General features: G+C 36.8%; 1 protein-coding gene across 2 annotated transcripts in view; it reads right to left on the reverse strand.

The window, feature by feature from the left end:
• ANKMY2 (ankyrin repeat and MYND domain containing 2) overlaps positions 1–13,272 on the reverse strand; it is a 188,091-nt gene that overhangs the window by 60,348 nt on the left and 114,471 nt on the right. Inside the window, exon 9 of one of the 2 annotated variants that reach the window (XM_053714121.1) lies at positions 249–381. In XM_053714121.1, coding sequence (XP_053570096.1) covers positions 249–381 — 133 coding nt within the window. Of the gene's footprint in view, positions 1–239; positions 382–13,272 lie in introns of both variants that reach the window. The other variant, XM_053714120.1, reaches the window with a different exon arrangement.

Here is a 13,272-nt window from a genome sequence, read left to right on the forward strand (position 1 = left end):
GAGTCAAACATAAATGGGGGGACTATAACAAAAAGCTCTACATTAATGCAATGGTTAGTATATTATGTATTAGTCCTAAAATCTGTGTTTAAAAGAACAGCTTAACAAGGAGTGAGACAATAATTTTACACACTTGCTGTGTTTTATGGAATTATTTATCATCACTGACTAGTAAAACAATGCAATACAATATTTTACTATGGTCTGCAAGATGACAAAGATTAACTCCATGCACTGACCTTTCTTACTTTGCTTTTCCAGCTTCTTTCTCTCTTTTTCAGCTTCCATCTCTTGTTTCTCTCTTGTCTCTTTTAGCAGTTTACAGACTTTCTTGTGTGTGAACCAGTGGATCTTCTGGCAGTTTTGATCACAATAGATGACCTAAAAACAACAAACCATTATTAAACATCTGGAACGGTTCTTAACAAAATGATCACATCTTGATCAATAATTTTCCAAGCAGACATTCTTGCAGTTACATATGAATGGTTATTAAATAGCCAAGTGTAAAAAGTATATAAAGTCAAACAACACAAAAGTAAGAGATTTTCATAGTGAACAAAATGGAAAACCACTATCTAAACAGTGCACAGTTAACCAGCACCACACATGGACTGGTTAAAAAAAAAAAACTAAAGGGAAAGAATAGGACAAACAAAAATATGTAACTGTGAAATGACCCAAAGAGTCCAGAAAATATGTCCAACATATAGATATGAAAAGGGATATTAAACACTAAATAGAAAACATAAAAGTGTACTGACTGATCCTGAGCAGAATTTAACTGCTGGTTAAAAAAAAAAAAAAAAAAAAAAAGGATCTGCAACATATGGATAACTTGCCCGTGTAAGAGTTACTCTTTATATAGGAACAACTAGCAATTCCAGAGGATACTCTTATGTTGGGGAAAGCATTGGTAAGACCTTAATGGCAGAAGGTAACCCCAATGGGGGCCAGAACACAAATGTGTCATGAGGTCTCATGATTTTAGGTGTAACCTAATCATTTTGTTTTTGTAGATGGAGTATTTTACACTGTTTATCTTTCAGTACATTTGGTACACATTCTAAGAGGGGGTTCCACAATGGCTTCTAAACATACTGAACAAGGAGTTTCCTCTATGTCAGACATGTTTAAACAGACTAGCAATGAGACCAGCAAGCTTGGAAAACACTTTGATAAATGTAAACAAGCAAAAAATAAAAACGTTACTTTGCCTTTAAGAGAAACAAATTTTGTCAGAAATTGAAAAACAGTGATAAAAAGCAGTAAATCTTACGAAATTTTTACAGTGTGTATAATAGACTAACAGAGCATTGCACCCACTTGCGAATGGATGATTAACCCCTTAGTTTCAAAACCGGATCAAAAAAACGATATAAACGTTTTTTTAACAGTCACAACAAACTGCCACAGCTCTGTTGTGGCCCTATCTGCTCATACAATGACTTTTGAAGGCACAAAAACCCTATGTAGAGGCCCTAAGTGTTCAGGGGACTCCTTCAGGGAAGCTGGAAGTCTCAAGCTGCAAAAACTACTGCACGATTTAGGCATGAAATTAGGCCCCTCCCAACCTGTACTCACAGTGAGAGGGCCATAAAAAACTATCCCTAGGCAAAATCTAGCCAGCCATGTGGAAAATCTGGGCCCCAATAAAGTTTTATCACCAATATGTATAATAAAACATTTAAACACTTCCAGCAAACGTTTTATTTTTCATTAATGTGAGAAAGTAATAAGAATATTACCTTTAACAGCAAGCATGATACTAGTCGTTATTAAATCACTGTAATCAGGCTTACCTTAAATAAATCTGGTATTAACAGCATTTTCTAGCATATTCATTTCTCTAGAAAAATTTAAACTGCACATACCTCATAGCAGGAGACCCTGCACGCCATTCCCCCAGCTGAAGTTACCTCATCTCTTCAGTTATGTGTGAGAACAGCAATGGATCTTAGTTACAACCTGCTAAGATCATCAAAAACCACAGGCAGACTCTTCTTCAACTTTCTGTCTGAGGCTAAAACAGTACAACTCCGGTACCATTTGAAAATAATAAACTTTTGATTGAAGATAAACTACATAAATTCATCATATCTCTCTAGCTACTTCCTATCGTGTCGAGAGCTGCAAGAGAATGACTGGGAGTGGCAGTTAGGGGAGGAGCTATATAGACAGCTCTGCTGTGGGTGATCCTCTTGCAGCTTCCTGTTGGGAAGGAGAATATCCCACAAGTAATGGATGATCCGTGGACTGGATACACCTTACAAGAGAAAAAGGGTTAAAATAGATAATTTTAGTCATATTTAGTATAGTACTCCTCATTAATTTGAATAGTTACAAATTTATAATTTATTTTCTCCTATAGAGGACTAAAAGTTCTCCTGCAAATGCATGCATTAAAGTTCTCCATAACTACTACTACATTTTTGTAAAAAATGGAGAATAATAAATCACAATACAGAGTTCTGATTATCTTTATGACATGTATATGATGCAAACAGTATCAGTGGCTGAATGTAAGGCCCCTGATGCCAACAGTATGCAGTAGTTGAATGTGAGGCCCCTGAACTACCTAAACACCAATTAAAAAGTTAAGTGGTTGGGTAAAGGGTTGGTTATTTCCATAAAGATAGAACAAATTTTATTGAAACAAGGACATCAAAACAGACAGGCAACGTTTCAGGTGTTTAACCCTTACTCATGCCATACAAATACACTCACTGTATCACTGTTTAACTACACGCCTATTAACCACAGATTTCAATATAATTGCAAACCATATACCTAACATAACAAGCACACTGCTCATAGTGAGCTGCCACCTAGTGGTTTTAAAACACTATCACATAAGAATGCATCAAAATTGTAGCAACAGAAGCACTGCATAGTAAACAAAATATATACAATAAATACAGTCGAATTATCAGAAAACAATATGGCAAAAACATAATTTATGTAAGAACTTACCTGATAAATTCATTTCTTTCATATTAGCAAGAGTCCATGAGCTAGTGACGTATGGGATATACATTCCTACCAGGAGGGGCAAAGTTTCCCAAACCTTAAAATGCCTATAAATACACCCCTCACCACACCCACAATTCAGTTTAACTTATAGCCAAGAAGTGGGGTGATAAGAAAAAAGTGCGAAAGCATATAAATTAAGGAATTGGAATAATTGTGCTTTATACAAAAAAATCATAACCACCACAAAAAAGGGCGGGCCTCATGGACTCTTGCTAATATGAAAGAAATGAATTTATCAGGTAAGTTCTTACATAAATTATGTTTTCTTTCATGTAATTAGCAAGAGTCCATGAGCTAGTGACGTATGGGATAATGACTACCCAAGATGTGGATCTTTCCACACAAGAGTCACTAGAGAGGGAGGGATAAAATAAAGACAGCCAATTCCTGCTGAAAATAATCCACACCCAAAATAAAGTTTAATGAAAAACATAAGCAGAAGAATCAAACTGAAACCACTGCCAGAAGTACTTTTCTACCAAAAACTGCTTCAGAAGAAGAAAACACATCAAAATGGTAGAATTTAGAAAAAGTATGCAAAGAGGACCAAGTTGCTGCTTTGCAAATCTGATCAATCGAAGCTTCATTCCTAAACGCCCAGGAAGTAGAAACTGAACTAGTAGAATGAACTGTAATCCTTAGAGGCGGAGTTTTACCCGACTCGACATAAGCATGATGAAATAAAGATTTCAACCAAGATGCCAAAGAAATGGCAGAAGCTTTCTGGCCTTTTCTAGAACCGGAAAAGATAACAAATAAACTAGAAGTCTTACGGAAAGACTTAGTAGCTTCAACATAATATTTCAAAGCTCTAACAACATCCAAAGAATGCAACGATTTCTCCCTAGAATTCTGAGGATTAGGACATAATGAAGGAACCACAAATTCTCTACTAATGTTGTTGGAATTCACAACTTTAGGTAAAAAATCAAAAGAAGTTCGCAACACCGCCTTATCCTGATGAAAAATCAGAAAAGGAGACTCACAAGAAAGAGCAGATAATTCAGAAACTCTTCTGGCAGAAGAGATTGCCAAAAGGAACAAAACTTTCCAAGAAAGTAATTTAATGTCCAATGAATGCATAGGTTCAAACGGAGGAGCTTGAAGAGCCCCCAGAACCAAATTCAAACTCCAAAGAGGAGAAATTGACTTAATGACAGGTTTTATACGAACCAAAGCTTGTACAAAACAATGAATATCAGGAAGAATAGCAATCTTTCTATGAAAAAGAACAGAAAGAGCAGAGATTTGACCTTTCAAGGAACTTGCGGACAAACCCTTATCTAAACCATCCTAAAGAAACTGTAAAATTCTCGGTATTCTAAAAGATTGCCAAAAAATGATGAGAAAGACACCAAGAAATATAAGTCTTCCAGACTCTATAATATATCTCTCTAGATACAGATTTACGCGCCTGTAACATAGTATTAATCACAGAGTCAGAGAAACCTCTTTGACCAAGAATCAAGCGTTCAATCTCCATACCTTTAAATTTAAGGATTTCAGATCCTGATGGAAAAAGGACCTTGCGACAGAAGGTCTGGTCTTAACGGAAGAGTCCACGGTTGGCAAGAGGCCATCCGGACCAGATCCGCATACCAAAACCTGTGAGGCCATGCCGGAGCTACCAGCAGAACAAACGAGCATTCCTTCAGAATCTTGGAGATTACTCTTGGAAGAAAAACTAGAGGCGGAAAGATATAGGCAGGATGATACTTCCAAGGAAGTGAAAATGCATCCACTGCCTCCGCCCGAGGATCCCGGGATCCGACAGATACCAGGGAAGTTTCTTGTTTAGATGAGAAACCATCAGATCTATTTCTGGGAGTTCCCACATTTGAACAATCTGAGGAAATACCTCTGGGTGAAGAGACCATTCGCCCAAGTGCAACGTTTGGCGACTGAGATAATCCGCTTTCCAATTGTCCATACCTGGGATATGAACCGCAGAGATTAGACAGGAGCTGGATTCCGCCCAAACCAAAATTTCGAGATACTTCTTTCATAGCCAGAGGACTGTGAGTCCCTCCTTGATGATTGATGTATGCCACAGTTGTGACATTGTCTATCTGAAAACAAATGAACAACTCTCTCTTCAGAAGAGGCCAAGACTGAAGAGCTCTGATCCACACAGCTCCCCAACCTGTAAGACTTGCATCTGTTGAGATTATAGTCCAGGTCGGAAGAACAAAGAAGCCCCCTGAAGTAAACGATGGTGATCTGTCCACCATGTCAGAGAGTGTCGTAAAATCGGTTTAAAGATATTAATTGAGATATATTTGAGTAATCCCTGCACCATTGGTTCAGCATACAGAGCTGAAGAGGTCGCATGTGAAAACGAGCAAAGGAGATCGCATCTGATGCGGCAGTCCTAAGACCTAACATTTCCATGCATAAGGCTACCAAAGGGAATGATTGTGACTGAAGGTTTTGACAAGCTGATATCAATGTTAAACTTCTCTTGTCTGACAAGGACAGAGTCATAGACACTGAATCTATCTAGAAACCTAAAAAGGTTACCCTTGTCTGAGGAATCAATGAACTGATTGGTAAATTGATCCTCCAACCATGAACTTGAAGAAACAACACAAGTCGATTCGTATGAGATTCTTCGAAAATGAGAAGACTGAGCAAGTACCAAGATATCGTCCAAATAAGGAAATACCAAAACCCTGTTCTCTGATTACAGAAAGAAGGGCACCGAGAACCTTTGAAAAAAATTCTTGGAACTGAGGCTAGGCCAAACGGTAGAGCCACAAAACTGGTAATGCTTGTCTAAAAAGAGAATCTCAGACACTAAAAGTGATCTGGATGAATCGGAATATGCAGATACACATCCTGTAAATCTATTGTAGACATATAATGCCCTTGCTAAACAAAAGGCAGGATAGTCCTACAGTAACCATCTTGAATGTTGGTATCCTAACATAACGATTCAATAATGATAGATCCGGAACTGGTCTGAAGGAATTGACCTTCTTTGGTACAATGAAGAGATAAAATAAAACCCCAGCCCCTGTTCCAGAACTGGAACTGGCATAATTACTCCAGCCAACTCTAGATCTGAAACACATTTCAGAAATGCTGAGCCTTTGCTGTGTTAACTGGGACACGGGAAAGAAAAAAATCTCTTAGCAGGAGGCCTTAACTAGAAGCCAATTCTGTACCTTTCTGAAACAATGTTCTGAAACCAGAGATTGAGAACGGAATTGATCCAAATTTCTTTGAAGAAAACGTAACCTGCCCCATACCAGCTGAGCTGGAATAAGGGCCGCACCTTCATAGGTACTTAGGAGCTGGCTATAGGTTTCTATAAGGCTTGGATATATTCAAAACTGGAAATAGTTTCCAAACTGATACCGCTCCTGAGGATGAAGGATCAGGCTTTTGTTCCTTGTTGTGAGGAAAGGAACGAAAATGATTATTTACCCTGGAAAGAAAGGGAAAGCAAAGTTGACTTAGAAGACATATCAGCATTCCAAGTTTAATCCATAAAGCTTTTCTAGCTAAAATAGCTAGAGACATATACCTGACATCAACTCTAATGATATCAAAAGATGGTATCACCAATAAAATTATTAGCATGTTATAGAATAATAATAATGCTATAAAATTATGATCTGTTACTTGTTGCGCTAAAGCTTCTAACCAAAAAGTTGAAGCTGCAGCAACATCCGCTAAAAATATAGCAGGTCTAAGAAAATTACCTGAACATAAGTAAGCTTTTCTTAGAAAGGATTCAATTTTCCTATCTAAAGGATCCTTAAATGAAGTACTATCTGCCGTAGGAATAGTAGTACATTAGCAGGAGTAGAGACAGCCCCATAACCTTAGGGATTTTTGTCCCAAAAAACTCTAATCTGTCAGATGGCACAGGATATAATTGCTTAAACGTCTAGAAGGAGTAAATAAATTACCCAAATTATTCCATTCCCTGGAAATTACTTCAGAAATAGCATCAGGGAGATTAAACACTTCTGGAATAACTACAGGAGATTTAAAAACCTTATTTAAACGTTTACATTTAGTATCAAGAGGACCAGAATCCTCTATTTCTAATGCAAATAATACTTCTTTAAGTAAAGAACGAATAAATTCCATCTTGAACAAATACAAAGATTTATCAGCATCAACCTCTGAGACAGAAACCTCTGAACCAGAAGAACCAGTATCAGTATCAGAATGATGATGTTCATTTAAAAATTCATCTGAAAAAAGAGAAGTTTTAAAAGACTTTTATGTATACTAGAAGGAGAAATAACAGACATAGCCTTCTTAATGGATTTAAAAAAATAAAATCTCTTATGTTATCAGGAACACTCTGAAAATTAGATGTTGACGGAACAGCAACAGGTAATGTAACAGTACTAAAGGAAATTTTATCTGCATTAATAAGTTTGACATGACATGCAATACAAACAACAGCTGGAGAAACAGATACCAAAAGTTTATAGCAGATACACTTAGCTTGGTAGCTCCAGCACTGGGCAGTGATTTTCCTGAAGTATCTTCTGACTCAGTTGCAACGTGGAACATCTTGCAATATGTAAAAGAAAAAAACAACATATAAAGCAAAATTGATCAAATTCCTTAAATGACAGTTTCAGGAATGGGAAAAAAATGCCAGTGAACAAGCTTCTAGCAACCAGAAGCAATAAATAATGAGACTTAAATAATGTGGAGACAAAAATGACGCCCATATTTTTTAGCGCCAAAAAAGACGCCCACATTATTTGGCGCCTAAATGCTTTTGGCGCCAAAAATTACGCCACATCCGGAACGCCGACATTTTTGACGCAAAAAAACGTCAAAAAATGACGCAACTTCCGGCGACACGTATGACGCCGGAAACAGAAAAAAAAATTTTGCGCCAAAAAGTCCGCGCCAAGAATGACGCAATAAAATGAAGCATTTTCTGCCCCCGCGAGCCTAACAGCCCATAGGGAAAAAGTCAAAATTTTTTAAGGTAAGAAAAAATGATTGAAACAAATGCATTTATCCCAAATATGAAACTGACTGTCTGAAAAATAAGGAATGTTGAACATTCTGAGTCAAGGCAAATAAATGTTTGAATACATATATTTAGAACTTTATAAACAAAGTGCCCAACCATAGCTTAGAGTGTCACAGAAAATAAGATTTACTTACCCCAGGACACTCATCTACATGTTTGTAGAAAGCCAAACCAGTACTGAAACGAGAATCAGCAGAGGTAATGGTATATATAAGAGTATATCGTCGATCTGAAAAGGGAGGTAAGAGATGAATCTCTACGACCGATAACAGAGAACCTATGAAATAGACCCCGTAGAAGGAGATCACTGCATTCAAATAGGCAATACTCTCCTCACATCCCTCTGACATTCACTGCACGCTGAGAGGAAAACCGGGCTCCAACTTGCTGCGGAGCGCATATCAACGTAGAATCTAGCACAAACTTACTTCACCACCTCCATCGGAGGCAAAGTTTGTAAAACTGAATTGTGGGTGTGGTGAGGGGTGTATTTATAGGCATTTTAAGGTTTGGGAAACTTTGCCCCTCCTGGTAGGAATGTATATCCCATACGTCACTAGCTCATGGACTCTTGCTAATTACATGAAAGAAATGTAACTCCTTTTAGGACAACATATCATATTAGAAATACAGAAAATACAAAATTTATTTCAAATACAAATATTTTTCCCTATTCCTCCCCTCCGGCATCATACATTCTAATTTAGAGATCCAAAATAATTCCCTTTGTTTTAAAATGGTCTCCCTATTGTCTATTCTTCTTTGTTTATTCACATTATCAATTATCTGCCAACGTAATTGGCTAATGTTGTGACAAAATTTAAGAAAATGGGAGGATACTGGGGCTTCTCTGTTACCACATCTAATGTTGGATTTATGTTCATTGATCCTATCACGCCCCCTTCTGGTAGTTTCCCCAATATACATTTTTTGAACACAGGCATTTGATAAGATAAATAAAAGCCCGAGCGGGGCCAAGCACAGGAGAGGGGGAGAATGACACAGACCCCCTCCGCATGGCACCACCCTCAGCTAAAGCCAGTTACAGACTCAAATACCTTCCATTTACATAGAGGAAATCGAGCTCTCTCCCAGCGAGTCCCAGGGCTCCCAAATCATAGAGTACAGATCTGTTTGCTGACGGGAGCTGTATACATAACTCTCTATGGACCAAAAATAGGAGATGAGTTGGATCAGAGCCTGCCAATTAGGGGGATTAGTTTTTTTCCAGTTTCTGGCAATTGATAGTTTCGCCGCCATCATGATCGTTATCAGGAGAGCACGTTTAAATGGTGAGAGGGGTCCGAGGCCTACATGAGCCAATGCCGTTTCGGGGGGGGAGATTGCAGTCTAGTTTTAAACACTACCCCTACACAGGTGTTATAAAATGGGCTGGCATATAAGATGACATTTCTTAATGAAATTTAAATTCAAGAGAAGGAAGAAAAACACTGAAAATAGCATGACAGTAAATAGGTGATTTTAATTTCTGCTGTATCTGATTCATGACAGTTTAATGTTAGGTAGACTATCCATTTGAGCTATCAGTTTAAGATTACATTGAATCAAATATCATTCGAATTTTAAAATCATTGTCTAAAATATTACATTGTGTGTTCTAATGTCATCATCAATGTTTAACTTTAATACCAATTTCTCATATACATACTTTCAAAGCATAATGCACAATGTAACAAATGGCAATTACAAGTTCTGATGAGTGATTAATGACACAAGTATCAAACAATTTGATTCTATCGTGATAGTAGAAAATGTATATTTAAATCAGATTGGTTAATGTCATAAATCATCTGATTATGCATTTCCCATCCCAATCAAAAGTGGTGGAAAATTTCACTAGTTTGTGGGTTGTTTTTGAGTATTTCTTCAAGTTTGGTGCGAAAAGTGTTGCGTCAAATTTGGTGCAAAGTGGAGAGTGGGACTTGTATTACATGCCTCTAACATGGTGCAAATAGATTTATCCAAAAAAAAAAAAAAAAGGAAGTTAGCTATATTATGAAATGAATTTATTTCATTTTTATCTCTATATCTACTAGTGCACAAAATTTGAAGCAATAATAATGTCCCCTTGTTTTGAAATGAATACATTACTACTTATGGATTATGTTACATCTTTGTTACTCATTACATTTTTATCCCTATATCTACTAGTGCACAGAATTTGAAGCAATACTTTGCACCAAATTTGGAGCAACAATATTTTTTGATTTAGAAAGAGTATACAATTTTAATAAAGTTTCTAATTTACTTTTATTATATAATATGCTTAATTCTCTTGCAGCATCAAACATAACCTTTCTGTGTTGTCAGACTCCCATTGATTTCTAAAGCATTCGTGGCCTCAAGGGTGGCGGTTTGAACGATAGGTACACTGAGTCGGAATTGACGCAAGCGTACCTGTTGAATGTTTGATAAATTAGCAAGAGGGTCAAATGGAGTCGAATGTGACGGCGGATGATCAGTATTCCGCTCGAATAACACAAGTATCGATCTGTGTTGGATTGATATCGCGGGAGCGTATATTATGTCACACATTTCAACACTTGACGATCTTGACGTTTTGTTAAAGGGACAGTCAAGTCCAAAAAAACTTTCATGATTTAAATAGGGCATGTAATTTTAAACAACTTCCCAATTTACTTTTATCACCAATTTTGCTTTATTCTCTTGGTATTCTTAGTTGAAAGCTAAACCTAGGAGGTTCATATGCTAATTTCTTAGACCTTGAAGATGGCCTCTAATCAAATGCATTTTGACCACTAGAGGGCATTAGTTCATTTGTTTCATATAGATAAAATTGAGCTCATGTACGTGAAGTGACCTAGGAGTGAGCACTGATTGGCTAAAATGCAAATCTGTCAAAAGAACTGAAATAAAGGGGCAGTCAGCAGAAGCTTAGATACAAGATAATTACAGAGGTAAAACGTGTATTATTAAAACTGTGTTGGTTATGCAAAACTATGGAATGGGCAATAAAGGGATTATCTTTCTTTTTAAACAACAAAAATTCTAGTGTTGACTGTCCCTTTAACTACAGCGGATCAAATTTGCGTCAAATTTGATGCGGATTTCCAGCGCATTATCAGTTGAAGCTTTGATAAATCGGCCCCTCAGTCTCAAATTATGTACATTTTTTGCCTAAAAAAGAACAGGCACACTCAGACACCCAGAAAAACATCCACACACATTCACAGATACCCACAGAAAATACACACAATCACTCACAGAAAACACACAAACACAAAGACGCATTCACACAAATACCCACAGAAAAATACACAAACATACAAACATCCACAAAAACATACAAAACACACACCCACAAAAACATTTCACACACACTCACACCCACATACTCACACAGAAAACACACACACTCACAGACACCCACAGAAAAAGACACAAACACCCACAAAAACATTCAAAGACAAACACACTCATACAGACACCCACAGAAATTGACTGAAAACACAAACACCCAAAAATCATACACAAAAAAGACACACACAAAAAAAAAACACACAAAGACACACTCACACAAATACCCACAGGAACACACAAAGACATGCACAGGCTAAAACCATATAGTTGTAATTTATAAATGAGAATTGTTAAAGAGAAGGGATAAAATAGCATCAAAAGAAAGCTGGACATAAAAAAAGTTAATGGTTTTTCTGCTATGGCAGTAATTCACCTTTAAAATAGCCATATGTCTTGAGTGTCGGTCTGGATAAAGACTGAGATCAACTGCATTTTTATAAACTAGTTTATGACTTTCAACATTTAAAAAAAATAATAAAAAAAAAATACATTTTTATAATATTACTTTATTTCCAGATTTTGGTTAAGGCAACCCAGTGATGATATAATTAACTTTAAATAACCAAAATTAGATTTACGGACCAAATTATACATTCAGATAATAGGAGAAATAAAATAAAGTAATTTTTCAATGTATGTTCCTGTGCTGAAAAAAACAATATTTGTTTTTCTTAATGAGGGGCAGTGACCTTAGCCTACCTTTATCCTTTCTGCAGCAGGTATCCCTCACTTCTCCAGTCCAGTGTGCGACCGTTAATTTCATCACGGTTTCCTGGGAATTATTTTGCCCCACCCCCTCACCAATCAAAATTCAGCTTGTTTTTTGTTAGATATAGCAAAGATTGATTTCTACTGCATTAAAGTAAAAAACAAACCCCTCCCATCCTGGTGGGGCCCCACCCATCCTGGTTCATACAGCTTTCAAAATGTAATAGCCACATAGGCAATGCCAAGAAATGAAGGCACGTTCATTGATAGGCATCAATAAATGAGTCACTGTGACCTCTGGCTTTAACTGCAAGCAGGACTAGCACTCTAATAGTGGGCCCTCCTGGCCCACCGGCCCCTGACTGTAGTCACGGCCTGATGGCAATCCTGCTGGAGGGCAATGGAGTACAGATGTCTCATGTAGCCATTTTTACAATTAAAAACAAATGTTAAAGGGACACTAAACCCCAAAATTTTCTTACATGATTTATGTAGAGAATACAATTTTAAACAACATTCCAATTTACTTATGATCTAATTTGCTTCATTCTTTAGATATCTTTTTTGAAGAAACAGCAATGCACATGGGTGAACTAATCACACAAGGCATCTATTCAGCAACCAATCAGCAGCTACTGAGCCTATCTAGATATGCTTTTCAGCAAAGTATATCTAGAGAATGACGCAAGTTAGATAATAGAAGCAAATTAGAAAGATGTTTAAAATTGCATGCTCTTTCTAGATCATGAAAGAAAAATGTCGGGTTTAATTTCCCTTTAATTCAAGAATTATTAAAAGTTGAAAACAATCACAATTAAATTCCCAGCATCCCACAAAAACACACACACTCTGAAGACTATTTACAGACCATGTTAAATGGAAATGGAACCAACTACATTAAAGTGACAGTATATATATATATATATACGGTATATATAAATCAGCAGACTATTTCATATAGTAGACCCAGGTTATGTTACTATGTACTACCCATCTGTTTGACAGGATCAGAAAGAGCAAAAAACTGGAGAATGCAAAACAAATGTGTCTGTGATTTCTAACAATAAGTTTATAGCTGCCTTGCTGATTGACAGCTACCAGAGAAGGTGTCTTCACTTTGCTTTTTTGGCAGCTGAAATGTTGCAGTGCATATTATTTAATTATTGGTTACAAAG

This window comes from Bombina bombina, chromosome 5 (assembly GCF_027579735.1).
Source record: "Bombina bombina isolate aBomBom1 chromosome 5, aBomBom1.pri, whole genome shotgun sequence".
NCBI classification, from domain to species: Eukaryota; Metazoa; Chordata; class Amphibia; order Anura; family Bombinatoridae; genus Bombina; species Bombina bombina.